This window comes from Xiphias gladius, chromosome 12 (assembly GCF_016859285.1).
Source record: "Xiphias gladius isolate SHS-SW01 ecotype Sanya breed wild chromosome 12, ASM1685928v1, whole genome shotgun sequence".
NCBI lineage: Eukaryota > Metazoa > Chordata > Actinopteri > Istiophoriformes > Xiphiidae > Xiphias > Xiphias gladius.
The window spans coordinates 15,876,359-15,895,236 of record NC_053411.1 but is presented as its reverse complement, the minus strand read 5'-3'; the positions used below and the strand labels follow the sequence as shown (position 1 = coordinate 15,895,236).

The following is an 18,878-nucleotide window of genomic DNA, read 5'->3' as shown; positions in this document are numbered from 1 at the left end:
TTTTTCAGTCCACATTAAAATCAGATCACCAAAATCAGAAAGCTGTGAGTTTTTTTTCTTTTTTTTTTATATATATACCGACATCTAATAGCAGACATTTTAGCCTACTTGTTTCGTCTACTTGTGCATAGCCATGTGGAGATTCTTACACAGGGATTATGATACGGTTCAGGTACGACGGGGTCACAGCAGATAATCCTGTTACAGCTGACTGAGCTCTAGCGTGATACTGATTTCAGTTAAAATTACATTAAAACTCAAACCATTACAAATGTTTACAATCAGCTATCAACTATCCTGGTTCCTAAAAAACAAGAAAATATGTTCACAGAACGGGAAACTGTGCAAATACAACTCCTTGTTTTTCTAGGGAAGCAGCATCGTCACCATCAGAACCTCTTCCTCCAGGTTCTTATGAGCTCTGGAGGCTGTGCATCTGTGATGCGACAGCAGCACCGTGCCTTCATCTCCATACCTCAAACGTGGCAGCAGACACCAGAGAAAACTCCTTCTCCTTCCTCTGCTCTACCCCACCCTCCTCGTCCTCCCTCTTCCCCACCTCCATGCGACCCCTTTCCTCATCTTCCGCCTCTCTCCTTCTCTCCTCCGCTCCACCCATCCCTCCGTGGCCTCCTGAGGTTCCTCTTGGTTCTCCTGGCCTCCCTGTGTTTGCTTCCCTGCCCAGCCCAGGGGGCCTGGTTTCGGGTTGGGGTGGTGGGACCGTGGGGGTGTGACCCGCTGTTTGCCAAGGCCCTCCCCAGTGTGGCAGCACAGCTCGCCGTCAACCGCATCAACAGGGACCCCTCGCTGTCCTACGCTGTGACGTTTGACTATGCTGTGCTTCAGGTACACGACTGATCTTAGTTCTTTTTTAGCATGATATGTGGGGATGTAAATAAGTAATTTAAATGTCAGATTTTAACTTCTCTGTGGGAGAACCAAAGCTTTTCTGAGCTTACTAAAGGAGCTCCACTTATCTACAACAAAAATCAAGAAGTTATTTTTTAACTGTGATCCAGCAGTGGGTTGCAGCTTCAGAGGTATTCTCCTGATCGTAAAGACGTCTCCTGTCTTCCGGGAATGATGATAGTGTTTGCTCGGGGTGACAGCAACATCTGAAGCCGAGATTTCCACAGAGCGTACCACTGTGCACTGCACTTCTTCCGGGTGCAGGGGGTGCAACTGAAATGCTGGACTGGGCAAATACTTTGTCATTTCGCTGAGACAGTAGAAGCCGCAACCCACTGCTGGTCAACGGGAGAAAGAAAGAAATAACATTTAAATTTTCACTCTACGGTTTGACTATTAAATGCCACATGACCAAACATATGGATCGCTCCCTGAAAAAACTTGCTCAAACTACAAGTGTGAAAAGATATTTGGTTGATACATGGACAGGACTGAAAATCTGACCTTTTACCTGCCTGACATAAGATCATACGATGGATACAGAGGTGAGAACGGTGCGGTTCGTGACTGGCTAGCTGGCTTATTGATTAATTTGACTGACTGATTTATTTATTGGATCTCCCTCTTCAGGAGCCATGTGAGACATCAAGGGCACTGGAGGCGTTCGTGGGTTTCCAACCCAAGGCCTCTGGGTACGTTGGACCAGCCAACCCCGGCTACTGTGATGCTGCTTCACTGCTAAGCAAAGGCTGGAACAAAGTAGGTGTCAGTGGGAATGGCATTTTAGAGGCTATTCAGATATGCGTGTACACGTTACGAATGCCATGATGTACCTGTTTTTCCTATTCTTTGTCCATTGGGTCTTTTTTCATCTTCCAGGCATTGTTTGCTTGGGGTTGTGTTGGCTATGAGTTGGATGACGTTCGGAGCCACCCGACTTTTGCCCGCTCCATGGCAAGGCCCACTTGGGTGCTGCTCAGCGTCATGACCTACTTCCGGTGGGCCCACATCGGCATCATCTCTTCCTCAGACGACATCTGGGTGGAGACGGCCACTAAGGTTTGAATTTCTCATGCTGCAAGACAAATATCATTTAAAAAAAAAAGAAATTTAGGGGAAAAGTGCTCAAAATGTTATGATTTTGTACATTTGCTTGATTTCCTTGCTTTCTCGGAACCCTGATTTCCCTGTTTGAGTTCATGGATTTCGTCTGGTCAGTGTATGTGTTGCCTCTGCCCTGTTCAGGTAGCTGATTCCCTGAGAAGCCACGGTCTGTCGGTCAGACTGGTCAGTTTTATGGAGAACACACCTCACGGCATCAGACGAACTCTGGCCAAGGTTCGCAAGATGAGAGAAATACAGGGTGGGTACTGATTTCCCAGAGAAGAGGATTTACTACGTGTATCTGGATATTATTGGATCAATTTTTGACACTCATTTTTCATTATTTATATTTTTTGAATTCTTGTCTTTGCTGCCCCTAAGTGGATTTAACTTCTCACCTTGCTACAGTGATGTAGAAGTGTACTCCCCGGTGTGTCAGCACACCATCACCATTGGGTGTGGTTACAGGTGTAACAGACCACACTTCGGACCACAACGATCAATGACGCTGGATGTGCAACATATTTTAAACTTTAAACTGTGAAACACAGCTTTTCAGACTGCTGTTAAGTTACACTTCAAGTTTCTTTTCCAACAGCAAAGTTTGCGTTGAGTGTTCCTGTAAAAAAAAAAAAAAAAAAAAATTTGCAAATTTTAGCCTCAAATATTGATATTAGTATTGGCCCACCATGTAAAGTCTTTAAAAATGAGATTTTTTATAGAATATCTATTATTGGTTGTTAACTGCTGCTGTTACTAATGTTGCTCCTCCTGCTACCACTGCAACTACCCCTGTTGCTAACACTCCTGAAACTGCTGGAGGTGAAGTATTTAAGCATTCCTTAATAAACTGTAATGAATGGCAACTTGTTGGCCAAGGGCTTTAAGCATCATCCCCCCTCTCCACCCACTTATATCACTATCAAATAAAGGCAAAAATGTCCAAAAGCTACCTCGCAAATGAATAAATGAGTCATAATGTTGGGACACGTGAGTTCTCAGGGACACAGTGTTATGAATTTGTCAATGTCGTGTCTCGTCCTAGTTTTGGTCCTCTGCATGCACTCGGCACTGATCGGCGGCGGAGTCCAGAAGCTCCTGTTGGAGACGGCCTACGACATGCAGATGATTGACGGCTCCCTGGTGTTTGTGCCCTACGACACCCTGCTCTACAGCCTTCCCTACCGCAACATCACCTACCCGGCTCTGAAGAGCAACAGCAAACTGCTGCGGGCCTACGACTCTGTGCTGACCGTCACCATCGACTCACCCCAGACGTCGTTCTACGAGGCCTACAGAGAGGCCATGGAGAGGGGGGAGGTGGCGAGGACGCTGAAGCCACAGCAGGTGATGCATGGAAATGAGGAGTTTGGATAGGAAGGTTTTTAATCAGATGGATCATGAATGTGTGCTGTTGTGACGCCCTTGAGTAACGCAGTTTGGGCTGAAATCTGTGCCCCGCAGGTGTCTCCTCTCTTCGGGACCATCTACAGCTCTGTCCTCTTCGTGGCTCACGCAGTGCATCGTGTTCGGCAGTCTCGGCAGTGGATGTCTGGGGGAAACCTGGCAAGACACACCCGCAACCTGGCCTTTCAGGTACTGAGAGGACTTCAAAAAAACAGTGAAGCTGGAAAGAAAAAAGAAGAAATATCCCAGTCTGAGAAAAATGGATTTGTGTTCAGCGTGTAGATTAAGTCTTGGCAAAAGAAGTCTACTGTGGCTTTCTAATCAGGGTAAAGAGAGGTAAAAAGTATTTTATAATTAATAAATGGGAGTCATGGAACACCGCAGACTTTTAAACCTTTTTCATTTGATTTGTATAAATACAATTTATAAAGAAAAAATATGGATTACTACATGGTAAGGACCCCAAGATAAAAATGACAGAATTTACTGAAGCACAGAAAAACGTATTTTAAAAATATACCAGTAATACAATAAAATATGAAATCAGGTGGCAGCCTTACACAAATATTTTTGAGCACATGTATCTATCGTGTATAACAAGTGGTAAGAATTGAGCATATTAAAAAATTGAGTGTCCATAATAGTGCAAAAATGTATCTGGAATACTTTTATTGATAGTCATTTCCAAACAGTTTCCGTTTCCATAAAATTACAAAATATCTGGCTTTACCTAAAGCAATTCAGTGCAGCAATGACAAGGAAGTATTTTTAGACACAATGACGACAGAAAAAATATTATAAGGTTTTGTTTGATACCTTAAAAATGTCTCTAACGAAGTAGTACTAAAAGACTAGCCAAGTATTACCCATTATTATATGACTGCTCTCAAAAGTTTTGTATCCAAACCCGCCACTTTAAGTTTCTTGGCAAAATAAAAATGACAAATGCCCATGATAAAAGGGCAGTTCCAACTATATTTCTTACTAATGTTGCAGGGCTTCAGCCACCCAATCAAAACCAACGGCTCTGGAGCGGCTCTGATGGACTACCTAATCCTGGACACAGACGGACTCTCCTGGGAGCTGAAGCCAGTGTACAGGTACATGAGGAGACTAGAAAAATACTTGGAGTTTTGTTAAGTTTTGAGACCATATTTTCATTTTTTGTTCAATTTGCTTGCATTATATTCGGATGCGTCTATATCATTTTGTCCCCCCTTCCTACACTCAAAGAAAAGAAGGTCTTGTCAGGTGTTCAAGTTGCATTGATAACTTCCAGTAATGTTCATATTGGCTGATGACAGGATCGACATGGAAGTCGGCATGGTGCGCTTTCTGGGTCGGGACATCCACTTCCCTCAAGGCTACGGACCTAGGAAGGACTCCTCCTGCTGGTTTACTCGTGGAGTCATCTGCTCAAGGGGTGAGGACACACACACACACACACACACACACACACACATACACAAATACAACTTTACATCCATGCATGCCCGATGTTTTGGTTCACTCTCGAGACTTCTTCGGGTGATCGAGGACTCTTACAAGTAAACATATTCCTGCATATGCACTTCTGAAAAGCTGTCTAGCTTGGATTGTTTTTGTCAGTGCATATAAATGGCCAGTTAAATGCATGTTGTCCAAATATTTTCTTTAGATTTACGGGATACAGATGTGCACCCATTTTCAGTAGAAGACCTACCTCACTGGCTGTCACAAACTAAATGCAGACATTAAAGTATAGATAGGGTTAGTTATTCGAAGTCCTTGGAAATACTGACTAATGAACTAAAGATTACAATTTGTATGCTGTAATTTGTTTCGCATCTTCTCTTCAAAAGAATTTCCTTTCAACGTTTTCAATCAAAACTCCTCTTTTTCTGTTCCAGGTGTGGATCCGTTCTCGACCATCAGCGTGTTTCTCGTGGGGATCGCCCTCTGTGTTTTCACCATGGCACTGATTTACTGCATCAGGTACAAAGTCAGCAGGACGTCATGTTGCTTGGCCTGACAAGTCTAGAGTATCAGTATAGATTAAATTATTAGTTGTAGGTAAAGAGACTCAGGAGGCATGGGCTGTAGTTCAGTTTTGTCTTGGCATCAACCACACACAAAGCTGTTTCTGACCAACAACCTAGTTATTTTTGCCACTCAATCCTACCTGTCTCCTCCCTGTCTCTTGTTCCCTAGGCGACGCATCAATCAGATACGACTGGTCAGCGGTCCAAACAAGATCTTGCTAACTCTGGCAGATGTCACGTTCATAAACCCGTCGCTGAGCAACAAGGTCAGCCTCTGTTTGACATCTTGTTAGAGTCCAACTTTTACTTCATCATAAAAATAAAACTACAGAAACAGGAATTTGTTGTAAATTTTAATGTATTGATATTAATTGAATAAATCCATATTTCTTCAACTGTTAGGATCAGACATCAACATCAAAATTAGTAATTTTTTTGTGATCCTGAAGTTGCAGTTAACTACTTGAAACTGCAAAACTGGTTTGACACTGAAACAAAAATCGTTGTCTCGTACCCCGAACTTAACCCTCTACAGAAGTTGAGTCTGGACGACAACACAGCCAGCGGCGTGTCAGACCACAGCATTGCCTCACCAGTCTCCTCCCGATCCCCGGCCACCTACGAGAACTCCAATGTTGTCATTTACGAGGTGATGCAAGTCACTTTAACGTCTATGGCACAATGAAAACATCCTCTACAGTCCTTTCCGATTTGTAAAGGCTGAGGAAAAATGGCCTAGTAGCCAAAATGAGAGGTCTTTATCCCATTCTGGCTGCCTTAAAAATTAAACTTGAGTGATGTGTCTTAGCTTAATTAAGCCATAGTCCAGGTGTTGGGTGCAAAATTTGCCTCTTGGTTGAATTTACGTTTGAGCCTACCGATATAATCTGATAAAAGTCCGTAACCACTGTAAGAAAATCAACTTAACCGCCATGAGGTTTGAAGGTTCGGGGACTTTTTTTTCTCAATTTTTATCCTTCAATGTAAGTGCAACAGTGAAAATCACTAAGATTAAAATTTTCATGTGGCAGCATCAGTTTAGTTTTGTGTCTTGGAAAGACAAGAAAGAAGCTGTTTCTTAATGCTTACGTTTCTTTGGTGTTCCTCTCCTACAGGGTGACTGGGCGTGGCTGAAGAGACTGCCTGATGGCACGTTCAGCAGAATCAGCCCCAAAACCAGTGATGTGTTTGAACTGGTATGTGATGTTGTTGTGAGACAAAGGGGATTTCACATCATTTTTAGTTTGAAAAGTTGTGTTAATTCAACAAAGCGTTTTTTATCTGCAGATGAAGGACATGCGTCATGAGAACATCAACCCCTTCCTGGGCTTCTTTCACGACTGCGATGTGTTCGCCATCGTGACCGAGTTCTGCTCCAGAGGCAGCTTGGAGGACCTGCTGCTGAACGAAGACGTCAAACTCGACTGGATGTTCAAGTCCTCTCTGCTGCTGGATCTGATTAAGGTTAATATAAATTAAATGCCAGTGACATTGTGACATCTAAATCCTTGGATGAAATGGGAAAATCTTGGAAGTCTGCACTGTTTTCTCTGCAGAAATATCGTCTGAGCACTGAATACCAAAGTGTTAGAGTGTTGCTGCTAACTGATATTGCAATCTGTGAAATCAGCCCATTTTTTATCATAAGCTCAGTGCCAGGGATGCTTGTCTTTTTGCAAATTTTAGGTTGGAAAAAAACTCATATCTTAAGCTGAGGGAAATAAATAATTACGGCCATATAGATGTGAAATAAAGCCCTCCATCCTTCTGCAACTGACCCTCGAGACTGCTTGCAACATCGAAAACAATCCAACCTGATTGTTTTCTTTCTCAGGGTATGAAGTACCTCCACCACCGTGGAGTGTCCCACAGTCGTCTGAAGTCCCGTAACTGTGTGGTGGACGGCCGCTTTGTCCTTAAGGTCACAGATTACGGCTACAATGAGGTTCTGGAGTCTCAGAGGTTCCCTTACATTGAACCACCTGCAGACGGTGAGAGAGCAGATCAGATTATGAGCCGGGGCTACATTCAGTTTGTCCCACTGGAGACAAGTTGTATGAGTTACCACTACAGAAGCAGAGTAATATAGCACAGTGTGTTCGGTGTGTTCCAGAGTTGCTGTGGACAGCTCCAGAGATCCTGAGGAGCGGGCAGCCGGGGCTTCACGGGACTCTGCCTGGTGACGTGTTCAGCTTTGCCATCATCATGCAGGAGGTGGTGGTCAGAGGGCCTCCGTACTGCATGCTGGACCTGTCTGCTACAGGCAAGACAATCCCTTCCCAAACCTGAAAATGCAGGACCATAGAGGTGCACTGTTTTGTTTTTTTTCCTGTAAAAACACAGACCCTAAATATTGTTTTTGTTTACAATTGGTGTCAAATTCCAAGAAGTTTAAGCTGACCTAGGATTTTTATGCACATTAGTCCCTACCATACATTCGGGTATGGACAGTTTTCTTTTTGCCACAAGTGACAAGTAAAAAAACAAAAGTAAAATCTAAAATTGCCCCCTAAATAACAGTGAGGAATCATTTATTTAATTTTGTAGAAACATTCATTGTCCTTAGAGGACGAATCCTACTGACTTTGGCGATCACCTGGTTTTTCCTCTAGTGCCCCCAGTGGGTTTTATTATTTTGGCTATTAGATTGTGTTTAGTGATGATTGGCAAATGTTCGTATGCTAACACGCTAAACTAAGATGGAGAACGAGGCTAACATTATACCTGCTAAACATCAGTGCGTTAGCATCGTCATTTACGAAAACATTAATCGGCTGACGTTAGCAGATCGCTTAAAGTAACGCTGTACCTAGCCTCACAGAGCTGCTAGCATTATTTTTAGCTTTACTTTACTCTTATTTATTATTACTTACTTATTTTACTAAAGGGCTGTACACACACAAATAATTTGGGGTTTGTCTTCAGTCTTGGCAAGTTATCCAGGCACTAGTGTTACATGCAGAGATTTAAACCTGCTGGTGGCAACAAATAAAAACTCGGGAGATAACCAAAGTCGTTAAGATTCATCCTCTGGAGTCCGTGATTATCCAAAAGCATATGCCTATCATTTCAACAGCTGTCGAGGTGTTTCACTAGGGAACAAAGTGATGGACTGACAGACTGATATTGCCATCCCTACAGCCAAACTGCTAGCATGGCTAAAATAACAACAGGCATTGATGACACACTGCAAAAGCTGATCTTTCTCTGTGTTTTAGACATCATAGAGAAGCTCTGTAAGCCTCCTCCCCTGTGCCGTCCGATGGTCAGTCCAGACTATGCTCCGTTAGAGTGCATCCAGCTGATGAAACAGTGCTGGGACGAACAACCGGACAAGAGGCTCAGCTTTGATGAGATCTTTGACCAGGTAGGCTGGTGCTGGTTGACTGCAGGTGATTCAAGTAGTGATTCAAAAACTGCTTAAGTGGACCAAATCTTCACATACGTGTATCAACTTGTACAAAGGACAGATTTTTAAACTACATTTTCCTTAATTGGAACAAAATATCTACTTTTAAATGCTTAAGAATGTCTTTTAAGCTGATGTTAAGGTAATATATTGGTTTGCCAAAGTGGCCATTTAAACAAACAGTGCTAAACTTTTTGTTGCTGTTTACTTTAGTAAATGTTTTGGGAATTAATTCTTCAATTACAGTCGTACTTGTGTATTTCGCAATGAGATGTGTCGCTCTCCTCTAACAAATTGCTACATTTGTCATGAGGAGTTTTTTGTGTTCTTGATGGAATAAAAGTTGTTTTACATTGTTTTCAACAAAGAGAAAAACTAGATGGTTTTACCATGTTGGACTGAACATGGTCTATGCTTTGGTAAAGTGAAATGTGGGAATCAATATTGTTGCTGTTTGTTGGGGAATTAGGTGGTTATACTTGATTAAATGGTTAAACAGCTACTTCATATTTCTTGTCCTCTGTACCTTTGCCTCCTCTACTCTCATCTCAGTTTAAGAACATCAACAAGGGGAAGAAGACCAACATCATAGACTCCATGCTCAGGATGCTGGAGCAGTACTCGTCTAACCTGGAGGAGCTAATCAGAGAGCGAACGGAGGAGCTGGAGATCGAGAAACAGAAGACGGAGAAGCTGCTGACACAGATGCTGCCTCCGTGAGTTAACTACCAGTTAAAATTAACACAGAGATTAAAACATGCAGGAAGAATCAGGACAGAATAATTACAGTGCAATACAGAATAGCCTCAAATGTGATTTAATAAAAGACCGAGGCAAACAGAAAAGTTTTAAGACTCAATTTAAAAGAACTGATAGTTGGAGCAGACCTCAAGTTCCGGCGCTAACTAGCTGAGCACTGCTTCTCCATGTTTAGTTTTGACCCTGTGGGCATTGTGACTTATATGTACTTGAGCCACTACGATCATCTGTGAACCCTGCACATTTCAAACTCATGTCCTTCTTCTTCCCTCCAGATCTGTGGCAGAGGCTTTGAAGGTGGGCGGTACGGTCGAACCAGAGTACTTTGACAAGGTGTCGCTTTATTTCAGCGACATCGTCGGGTTCACCACCATCTCAGCCAACAGCGAACCCATCGAGGTGGTCGACCTGCTCAACGACCTCTACACGCTCTTCGACGCCATCATCGGAAACCATGATGTCTACAAGGTGCTTTTAACCTTCACCTTTAAGCATTAAATCTCTTTAGATCACACTGTCACTAATTCTATTATGTTCTCCTCTAGGTGGAGACGATCGGTGATGCTTACATGGTGGCATCTGGTGTTCCCGTCCCTAATGGCAACCGTCATGCTGCAGAAATAGCTAACATGTCTCTTGACATTCTGAGCGCTGTGGGAACCTTCAAAATGAGACACATGCCTGATGTTCCAGTCAGGATACGCATAGGACTGCACACAGGTGACAGATGATGGTTTTTTCATCAATGTAAAGACCTTAGCTAGCGTTAGTACAAAATCAATGTACGTGCACCCCCGGGGGGCACTTCTGGGTTTGCCAGGGGAAACATGGAAATCAAGCAAGTTGAAAAAACAGACGGTGTAAAAAATATACACCTATATACTGTATATATCCACATGTTTAGGAGATAAAAAACACACAAATAGGAGTACAAATTGGCACTAGGCTGAATTTAACTATATTTATAGACACAATAACTAATAAACTACCAGCTGCATGAGGCCAATCACACAGCACACGCCTCCAAACAGCCTGAGTCGGTCGGCTGCATGAAAACTAGTTGGCAAGGTGGCAGAGGAGTCTAAACAGAGTAGCAGATAGATGGGTTGAACGTCCGGCTTCTGTCACTCAAGTTGTGATGTGAAAGCAAACATGACCAGACTACTGAAAAAAGGGGACCAAGCGTAACCATTGAGAACTAAAAAATAATGTTTATATGAAATAAATATCAACCACTTTTATATAAGTAAGGGTTTTTAAAAAACAAACAAACATCCAGTTTAAAATTCATTTAAAGCAGCTGGTGTCACTGCAGGGCAATGTTACATGTGTCTTTTTGGGTCTGGCATAGGACCATGTAGTTCCCGGTCTACCTCTCCCCTCACTTCCTGTAATCCCTCTACTATCATCCCTATGATACAATGCCCCAAAAAGCTGTAAAAACAAATAGTTGAAATTAGTCATATTTACAAATCCAAACCCTTTCGTAAAACTGTGTGTGTGTGTGTGTGTGTGTGTGTGTGTGTGTGTGTGTGTGTGTTGTAGGTCCTTGTGTAGCAGGTGTGGTGGGTCTCACTATGCCTCGCTACTGTCTGTTCGGAGACACAGTGAACACTGCCTCTCGTATGGAGTCCAACGGGATGCGTAAGTGACAGACCTATAAAAAATAGAACTGAACACTCTGTTGAGCACCTGTTTTTTTTTTTTTTTGATAACATAACCAGACAGGAATGTTTGTTGTTGGCTGATCCAGGGATTTACTGTATAATACCTGACAAGGAAGAATACTTCATCACACTGATCCAAAAGTCATAAAAGTTCTAGGGCCGAAACGATTAGATTGAAAGAAAATGAATCAGCAGCTGTTTTAAATTGTTTTCGTGGCTTGGGCTGTTGCTCATAAGAAGCAAACGACGTGATAACGTCACCTTCTCATTTTTCACCCTCCTCTGGCATTTTTTAGACAAAACATTTAGTCAATCGCTGAAGAAAATAATCAGCACATTGGTAAATAGTGAAAATAATCATGAAAATTAATTTACATTATATTGTCTTTTCACAGAGCCCTACTTTGAAGCCATAGAAAGCATCTGGTTTCTTGTAAACTTTACTAACATTGTGTCAATTCGGGTGGAAACAATTCAAATTTACAATGTGACAGAGTCTTGTGTTTCAGATCAAAGTGGCGTATTTGGCGCCAAGTGCTCATTGCAGTTGCCAGTTGCCTCAAATTACGTGGGCTGCATAATGATGTCTTTTCCTCGCCGTACTTCTCATTGTTTCTTGTTCTAATTTTGGTTTATTCCCAACCGCCTGGAAGTTATAATAGCCATTTTTGTTTGCTGAAGCCTACAGGATCCATGTCCACCAGAGTACAGTGAAGGTCCTGCGGGAGCTAAATCTTGGCTACAAGCTAGAATTAAGGGGCAGGACAGAAGTCAAGGTACGACCCTTTATCGGGCACGAGATTTCAACAACATGATCAGATCAAGACAAAATACGGTATCTCAATATCTTTCTTTCCCTTTTTCTCAGGGGAAAGGAATAGAGGAGACCTTCTGGCTCGTAGGGAGGGACGGATTTACCAAACCTCTGCCTGTTCCTCCAGAACTCAAGTCAGGGTAGGAACGACTGCCCTTTCTCCTCCTCCTCTGTTCCTTTTTTTTAAATTCTGTGCTCCCCTTTTTCCTCGATTTTCTTCACCCAGCAACGTCTAAGTTCTGAGTCCTGCACTGGTTGTTTTCATCTAACAATGTCTGTTTGTCATCCACCAAACCAATTCCCAGACTAAACCCTTTTGCGTCCAAAGAGGCCTCCTGGTGACATCTTATTTGACAGTTTATTAGATGAATGAGTTGTTTTGACAGCAACAAGCAGTGTCATCTGCTTCTTCCAGCAGATGAAAGAGCCACTCTTGTACTTGTAAACGTCCCAGTTTTTACTGCATGCAAGAGTTTCAGCTCTGCTCAAAGACCAACACGCACTGATAGATTTGTAGGAAACAGTACCATGCATTTCTGGGTCTGTTTTGTCATTTAATGAGGATTTTTACTTATTCTCCCAGAAAGTAACAATAAAATATGAACAGTGCACATGTGCATGCTCTTCATCTTTGAGCTGTAATTTTACATGGTGTTTCAAAATTAATACTGGAAGTAATCCAAAAAAAAAAGAAAAGCAAGAGAAGCCGGTTTTTATGCTCAAAGGGACAGAACATATAGAACAAAATGCAATGTGTTTGAAAGACATGAATCTTATTGTTACCTCCGCCAAAGAGGTTATGTTTCACCCGTGTCTGTTTATCGGTTTGTTTGTTGTTAGTTTTGGTTTATTCGTCAGCGGGAATATGCAAAAAGTACTGGACCGAATTTGTACCAAACTTGGTGGACCGATGAAGCATGGCCTAGGGAAGAACCCATTAAATTTTGGTGCAGATCCGGTTGGAGGGCCAGATCCAGGAATTTTTTTTCTTTCCTTAAGATTGCAAAACGGGGCATTTTTCCACATTTCCGTCAATATTTGGCCTTGGCGGAGGTTCGCGCTCTACTCAGTTCCTTTCTAGTTTGTCATGTGACACTCTGACCCTGTAGCTTTGCTTAGTTAATCTTTTATTAACAGTGAATTGATGACTTTAAGTGAACCTGGAACCATAGACCGTCATTCACTGGTCTGTCTCTTTCCTTCCCAGTTGGTAGACATCTTCCATTATGACACATAATACATGCGATAAATACACAACTGTAGCGCCTGGTTCATATTTTTGTTCCCAAAACCCTGTGGCCTTCAGGTTAGACTCTTATTGTTGGTACTGTGTAGTCTAATCCCAACATCAGGCTATCTCCAGGATAAAACTGTGGACCTCTACGGTGGCTACGACCTACCGGCTAATCTAGTAGGTGGACTGCAGGGAGCGAGTAGCCGAACGGTTGCAGGACTCCAGTGTGTTTGTGTGTCTTCTGTGTTCATGCTGTTTACTTCGTCTCAACAGGCAAATGGCCCACGGGCTGCAGATGGCCGAGATAGCCCAGTACAAGAAACGGGAAGCCGAGAAACAACAACAGGAACAACTTGCAAAGAAGAAAAACTGAGGTAATGTTATGCATTATAAAAAATGTATAACATTACTGGCTTGGTTGGCAACGTGATTCATCCTCTGGCAAACATAGTTTGGGGACTTGTTAGAAAAAACTGTCTCGAGGTGTCACTGGAGTTTGTTTGCATTTAGTTGCATCTTGAACGTGACTCATTCAGAGTTTAGGAGGAAATCTTGGCCGCACTAAGAAGCAACTGGTCAAACGTAGGGTTCTGGTGCAATGACTTTCTCTTTAAAAATAACATTTTTGGTTTTAGTTATTAGAGGAATAGACACTTAATTGTTAACCACTTTCATGCGGTAACTGTAGGTAAATGTCAAAACAAAATCTTTTATTTTTGCAAAAACGAAGATTATAGTGTTAACCTTTGCTGGTTTACCAAAACTAGTTTCTGACCAGTAGCTTCTTGCTGCAAGTTATGCAATAAAGATCTCTTATGAGACTTTGAAAGGGTCATGTTTCTATTCAACATTACAAGCAAATGCAAGTAAAAGCCAGCAACACAGAGACAGTTCAAGTGAGGGATGTGGAGATTCTGTCCATTAAATGAAAAACTTTTCTTTTCATCCGAGGGGGGATATCACCATCTTGAATTGTTTGTCACTTACAAAACTCAGTTCTTCTACTTTACAAGTTTTTTAAAAAAAAAAAAAGGAAAAGTCACATGATGGCTGCTCGCCATGTCGCTGCTGTCGCTCGAAAACCTCAAATATCTGTTTTCGTGAGAGTGTTCGAGCTGATCATACGCTTGATTTTTTTCAAATTTTCTGTTTGCGGTCAACGGTCTTTGGGTTCCGTGACACACAAACCAACAAAAAGTGAAAAATTCACCAAAACTCTAAAATGTCATAGTGCTTCTTTGAATCTGTAAAAAGTCCACTTTGATGAAGAGGTGCAAAACGTTCCTCTGCTGTGACAGTAAAAACGTTTGGTTACAAGCTAGGACCATAGCTTCCTATGATTAGCTGTGTGGACTTGCTCTCTGGTGTTTCCCCTGTTATTTTTTATAGCATACGGTTTCGGTCCCAGGTTTGGCTCTTAAGTGCAGCCACTGTGTGAAAAAACTCTTACTGGAATATTTAACTTTAACAACTGGACAGATGCAACTATATTTTTTGGAGATTACATTAAATTATAATACTTCATAGTCAGTTTTCTCTAAGCGCTCTGAGGAAACAAAAGGTAAATTTAACATCTCCAGGTCTAAATGGACCTTGTAGTGAGATTGTTTTCTCAACAATAGCCATCCAATTATGGTGCTTGACCCACTACCTCTAAATTTATTGTGTAATTTTACTGCGTCTTTCTGTCTCTATAGAGGCAGGTGCTCAGGATGTTGTCAAGTTAGCTCCAGTTAAAGAAATAATTCAACACTTTGGGAAATGCACTTCTTTGCTTTCTCTTTTTTTGAGAGCTAATACCAGTCTGTACCAGTGTACCAGTTAATACCAGGCGGAAACCGCTCGGCTGGCTCCGACAGAAGTTCACAACTTTGCCTAACAACACAATGGAAAAAAAAAAGTTTTACGGGAAGTTTCGTGCTGTAATTATTTCTTGACAAGCAACAGTTTATTCATCCGTCATTGGTTAGTTAGTGTTGGTAGGATTATTTTTTAAAGTTTTGGACAGAGCCCGGCTAGCTGTTTCCCCCTGCTTCCAGTCTTTATGCTAAGCTAAGCTAATAAGCTCCAGACACTAGCTTCATACTTAACAAACAGACACAAGGTTGACGTCAACCTTCTCGTCTCTTGGCAAGAAAGCGAACAAGTGAATTTCCCAAAATGTGGAGCTATTCCCTGATTGAATCCTTTCTTTTTCTGTTTTAGGGTAGCAGTTTTTCCTTTCCCATCTTGCGTTAATGTTCTGTCCGTCTTTCCTCTCCTCCTCCAACTTTTCTTTCCCCCGACTCTCCTTCCCCTCAATCCTCTCAGCACTCGAATCGGCATCGCAACAAACGAGTCAAAGGACATAAAGCAGGTGTTTTACAAGGCGGTGAAGAAGATCTCTCACATCCGCATCATGACTCAGCTCTACTCGCCCGAAGAAGACGGCAACTTCATGATGTCGCACCACTGACTGACCTGTAATCCACCAATTTACCTGGACTGGAGCTCTGGCTTGAATTTTGACTGCTAGTCCTGGCTGACAGCACTAAGACTCGCCCATCACAGTGGAGAAAAACAACATCAGGCTCAAAAACGTCAGACCAAGGTCTATAGTGTAACTTTATCTCTGTATTTTCATGGAAAGTCATCCTGATATTTCCATAAAAAACTCTCTGCTTGTTATCGTCCACTGAGAAAGATTAACAGAAGCAGAAAGGGGCTGCTTAACAGCAATCAACATGTGCGTCTATGTGTGTGTCTGTGTGTATTAACGGCTTGAGTTGAGGAGATGAAGTCCTGCGTGGAGCTGTGCAGGGAGACCGGGAGGTGGTGACTCAGCAAAGCAGGGATCTACGGCAAAACTGCCCGTCAGCAGCCGAGGAACGGCGCTAATCTCTCGTTCATTTCCTCCTCCTTCAGAGGGGAGGAGAGAAGAAGGAAGAGAGGGGAGAGGAAACGGGAGAGTAGAAGAAATAGGAGAGGAGGGAAGAAGATTAAATAGGGAGATGGGAGGGACAGAGACAGAGATTATGTCTCAAATAAACATTGACTATTTGGTCTATGTAATATCTGAAAAATAATGAGGTGACATCTTCACTTCGCTTGTTTGGTTCGAGCAACAATCCACAATCCAAATACATTATATCTATCTATATCTATATATAGATAGATATAGATAGATATGTGTGTGTGTGTTTTGCTCGAAAAAGCTGCCAACTAACTTACTTTTAACTAAAAGCCACTGGGCTAAAAACTGACCCTCGGTAGTTTTTGCAAGTGGGTGCTGGGTAAAGTTGAGCTATCAATGCATTTGGTTTGCATTCAGTGTCCACTAGGCCGCCGTGCCGGTCTCCATCGAGATTTACCAATGCAAAACTGAAATTCCCAGTTCACCACAGGCGGTACGCAGGCTTTCAGCGTTCCTGGCCCAGCTTCCCATCAGCGGCAGCACAGCTCCTCAGTTCGGAGTGTGTAACTCAATAAATGTTAGTGGGCAATTAAAGGCTAATAATAGTCCACAAAGTCGGCAAATTGAGCAGGATTGCTCCCCTGTGGGAGACGGCTTTTTTTTTTCATTCTTCTCTCTCATGATCAAATCTCAGCTGCTTCCAAATTTAGATTTTGGGGTTTAGTTTTTTTTTTTTTTTTTTCTCTTCCCAGAGCAGGAAGGAAATTCTTTCTTTCTGTCATTTTATTATATCATCACAAATACTTGACATACACAGATGTTTTATTGGTTAAATCTCCGCCTGCTGTGGTTCATATCTTTCCAGGCTGGAACAATTTAAAAATTTAAAGTCTACCCTCTGAAACTTAAGGTTTTTGTGTTTTTCATGCTGTAGTAAGTCCTCCAGCAGTTCCTCAAATTACGGTGTCTTTAATCAAGTATTCGTCTAAAACGTTTCAGTTACCTTTTTCCTTAGTGGGAGGCTTCACTCAGGGAGGAGAAAGGGAAAAGATCCGTGAATCTTGTTGAGTCCAGTTTTCTTCCAACCGCTGTCTTGGAGACAATTCAGTCTTTGCAGTTGGAAGTTTTGATCTGTCTGAGATTTGAACAAACCTGATACCGAATTTTTATGTAGGCAAATAGAACAAACGTATGTTGTTACACTAAGAGGGAACTGGATGATTTTCAGTCTTATTTTTACATTAAAATCTTGTGTAGTGTGCAGTGTCCTCTCAATAGAAAATGATAGTGAATAAGGAATAATCTGATTTTAGAATTTCCTATCAACAGCAGAGTTGAGTCCGCTTTATTTTTGTAACCAAACCTGCCTGACAAACATTCTCAATAAAGTTTGAATTCCCTGCAAACACACAGCTTTTTTTTACAGCTCTTTAGCGCAACTGAGGCTCTGGTTTCAGAACAGTCCCACAGCGTTCTCTAGTGGTCCAACACAGCATGAACTCAGAGTGTGTTAAAGCTACAGATGGCATCCTGGAAGCTCTGGGGGATTATCCTCGCTGATCCTCACTGTGTGTGTGTGTGTGTGTCCCTGTGTGTGTGTGTGTGTGTGTGTGTGTGTGTGTGTGTGTGTGTGTGTGTGTGTGTGTGTGTGTCCGTGTGTGTCCGTTTAAGATCCATAAACCGGCAGTCGGCTTACAACATTCTTTACTGTATAGAAACAATTTTCCAACGGACGCACACCCACACAGGTCTGAGTGCATTTGAACAGGAGTTCCTGAAGCAATGTCTATGTGTGACCTTGTTTACTATGTCTGTACGTTGTGCGCTGTTCAACCAAAGTGATTTTTCCTTCTCAAATTATTTCGTGTGAGTAAGTTTCCAGGGCTGAAAGGCTCAAACTACGTGACGTTTCACAAGAAAATAGGAATTACAAAGGGAAAAAAGTCTGAAAAAAGAACATAACATTGTGTAGAAGAAAAAGGTTTTAAGATGATTTGTTATCCAACGGATCATCTCATGATGCCTCAGACTTATGTTGAAACCCCGACCACCGGGTTGCATTATAGGCTATTCACCCTAAACAAAGATGTTTTATAAGCCCTTTAAAATAATCAAAGGTTGATGAGTTTTAAGTAAAATTTTGCAGAGTCAGATTCACCAGCTGCAAAATTCTTATTTTGTTTCAAACATTTGTCTTCAAATTTTGTTACTCAGTGCCTTCTCTTGTGAGTGTTAGACAACATTTTCTATGTTTTTGCCGTTAGCAGGCTTCGAGTGTTTAGGGCTCTTATGGGACCTGGGTGGAAAATACTGCAGCCGTGCATCCAAATTCCCACCACAAGTAAACAAACACTTGACCGCGAAGAATCAAAATGTTTCTTTGAAATCACGGTAATAATTATGATCATTCTACATGATCTACAGTGATTTGATCCGCATCCTGCCGTGTTTAAGTCTAACTCATAATAGTAATAGTGATTAATAGTGATTTTAATTTAATTTAGTGAGAGGAGATCCTAGGGAACACAGAGCAAAAACACGGAATTGTGGAAAAAAGGGAATATATCAGAAAGACACTAAAAATGTTTTTAAAAATCCTCCTTTAAAATACAGGTTGGAGACAAAAATTGTCCGGTAACATTTTCCTTAAACAGAGTTATT

General features: G+C 42.0%; 1 protein-coding gene across 1 annotated transcript; it reads left to right on the top strand.

Annotated features, from left to right (window-relative positions):
* The first annotated feature begins 441 nt into the window (after positions 1–441).
* On the top strand, positions 442–15,779 carry gc2 (guanylyl cyclase 2). Its single transcript, XM_040141575.1, has 25 exons — positions 442–846; positions 1,540–1,668; positions 1,789–1,968; positions 2,155–2,272; positions 3,059–3,360; positions 3,478–3,609; positions 4,417–4,520; positions 4,725–4,843; positions 5,310–5,394; positions 5,611–5,707; positions 5,980–6,090; positions 6,557–6,637; positions 6,729–6,905; positions 7,276–7,432; positions 7,555–7,704; positions 8,660–8,808; positions 9,403–9,566; positions 9,885–10,077; positions 10,155–10,329; positions 11,155–11,253; positions 11,958–12,052; positions 12,145–12,230; positions 13,598–13,679; positions 15,022–15,038; positions 15,635–15,779. The coding sequence occupies exons 1-25, from the start codon at positions 442–444 to the stop codon at positions 15,777–15,779; spliced, it is 3,552 nt and encodes a 1,183-aa protein (XP_039997509.1).
* Positions 15,780–18,878: the final 3,099 nt, after the last annotated feature.

Coding starts and splice junctions, on each gene's coding strand:
- gc2 (XM_040141575.1), top strand. CDS start 442: ATGCGACAGCAGCACCGTGCCTTCATCTCCATACCTCAAACGTGGCAG. Junction 4,521..4,724: donor GAGCTGAAGCCAGTGTACAG/GTACATGAGGAG, acceptor GGCTGATGACAG/GATCGACATGGAAGTCGGCA. Junction 9,567..9,884: donor CTGACACAGATGCTGCCTCC/GTGAGTTAACTA, acceptor TCTTCCCTCCAG/ATCTGTGGCAGAGGCTTTGA.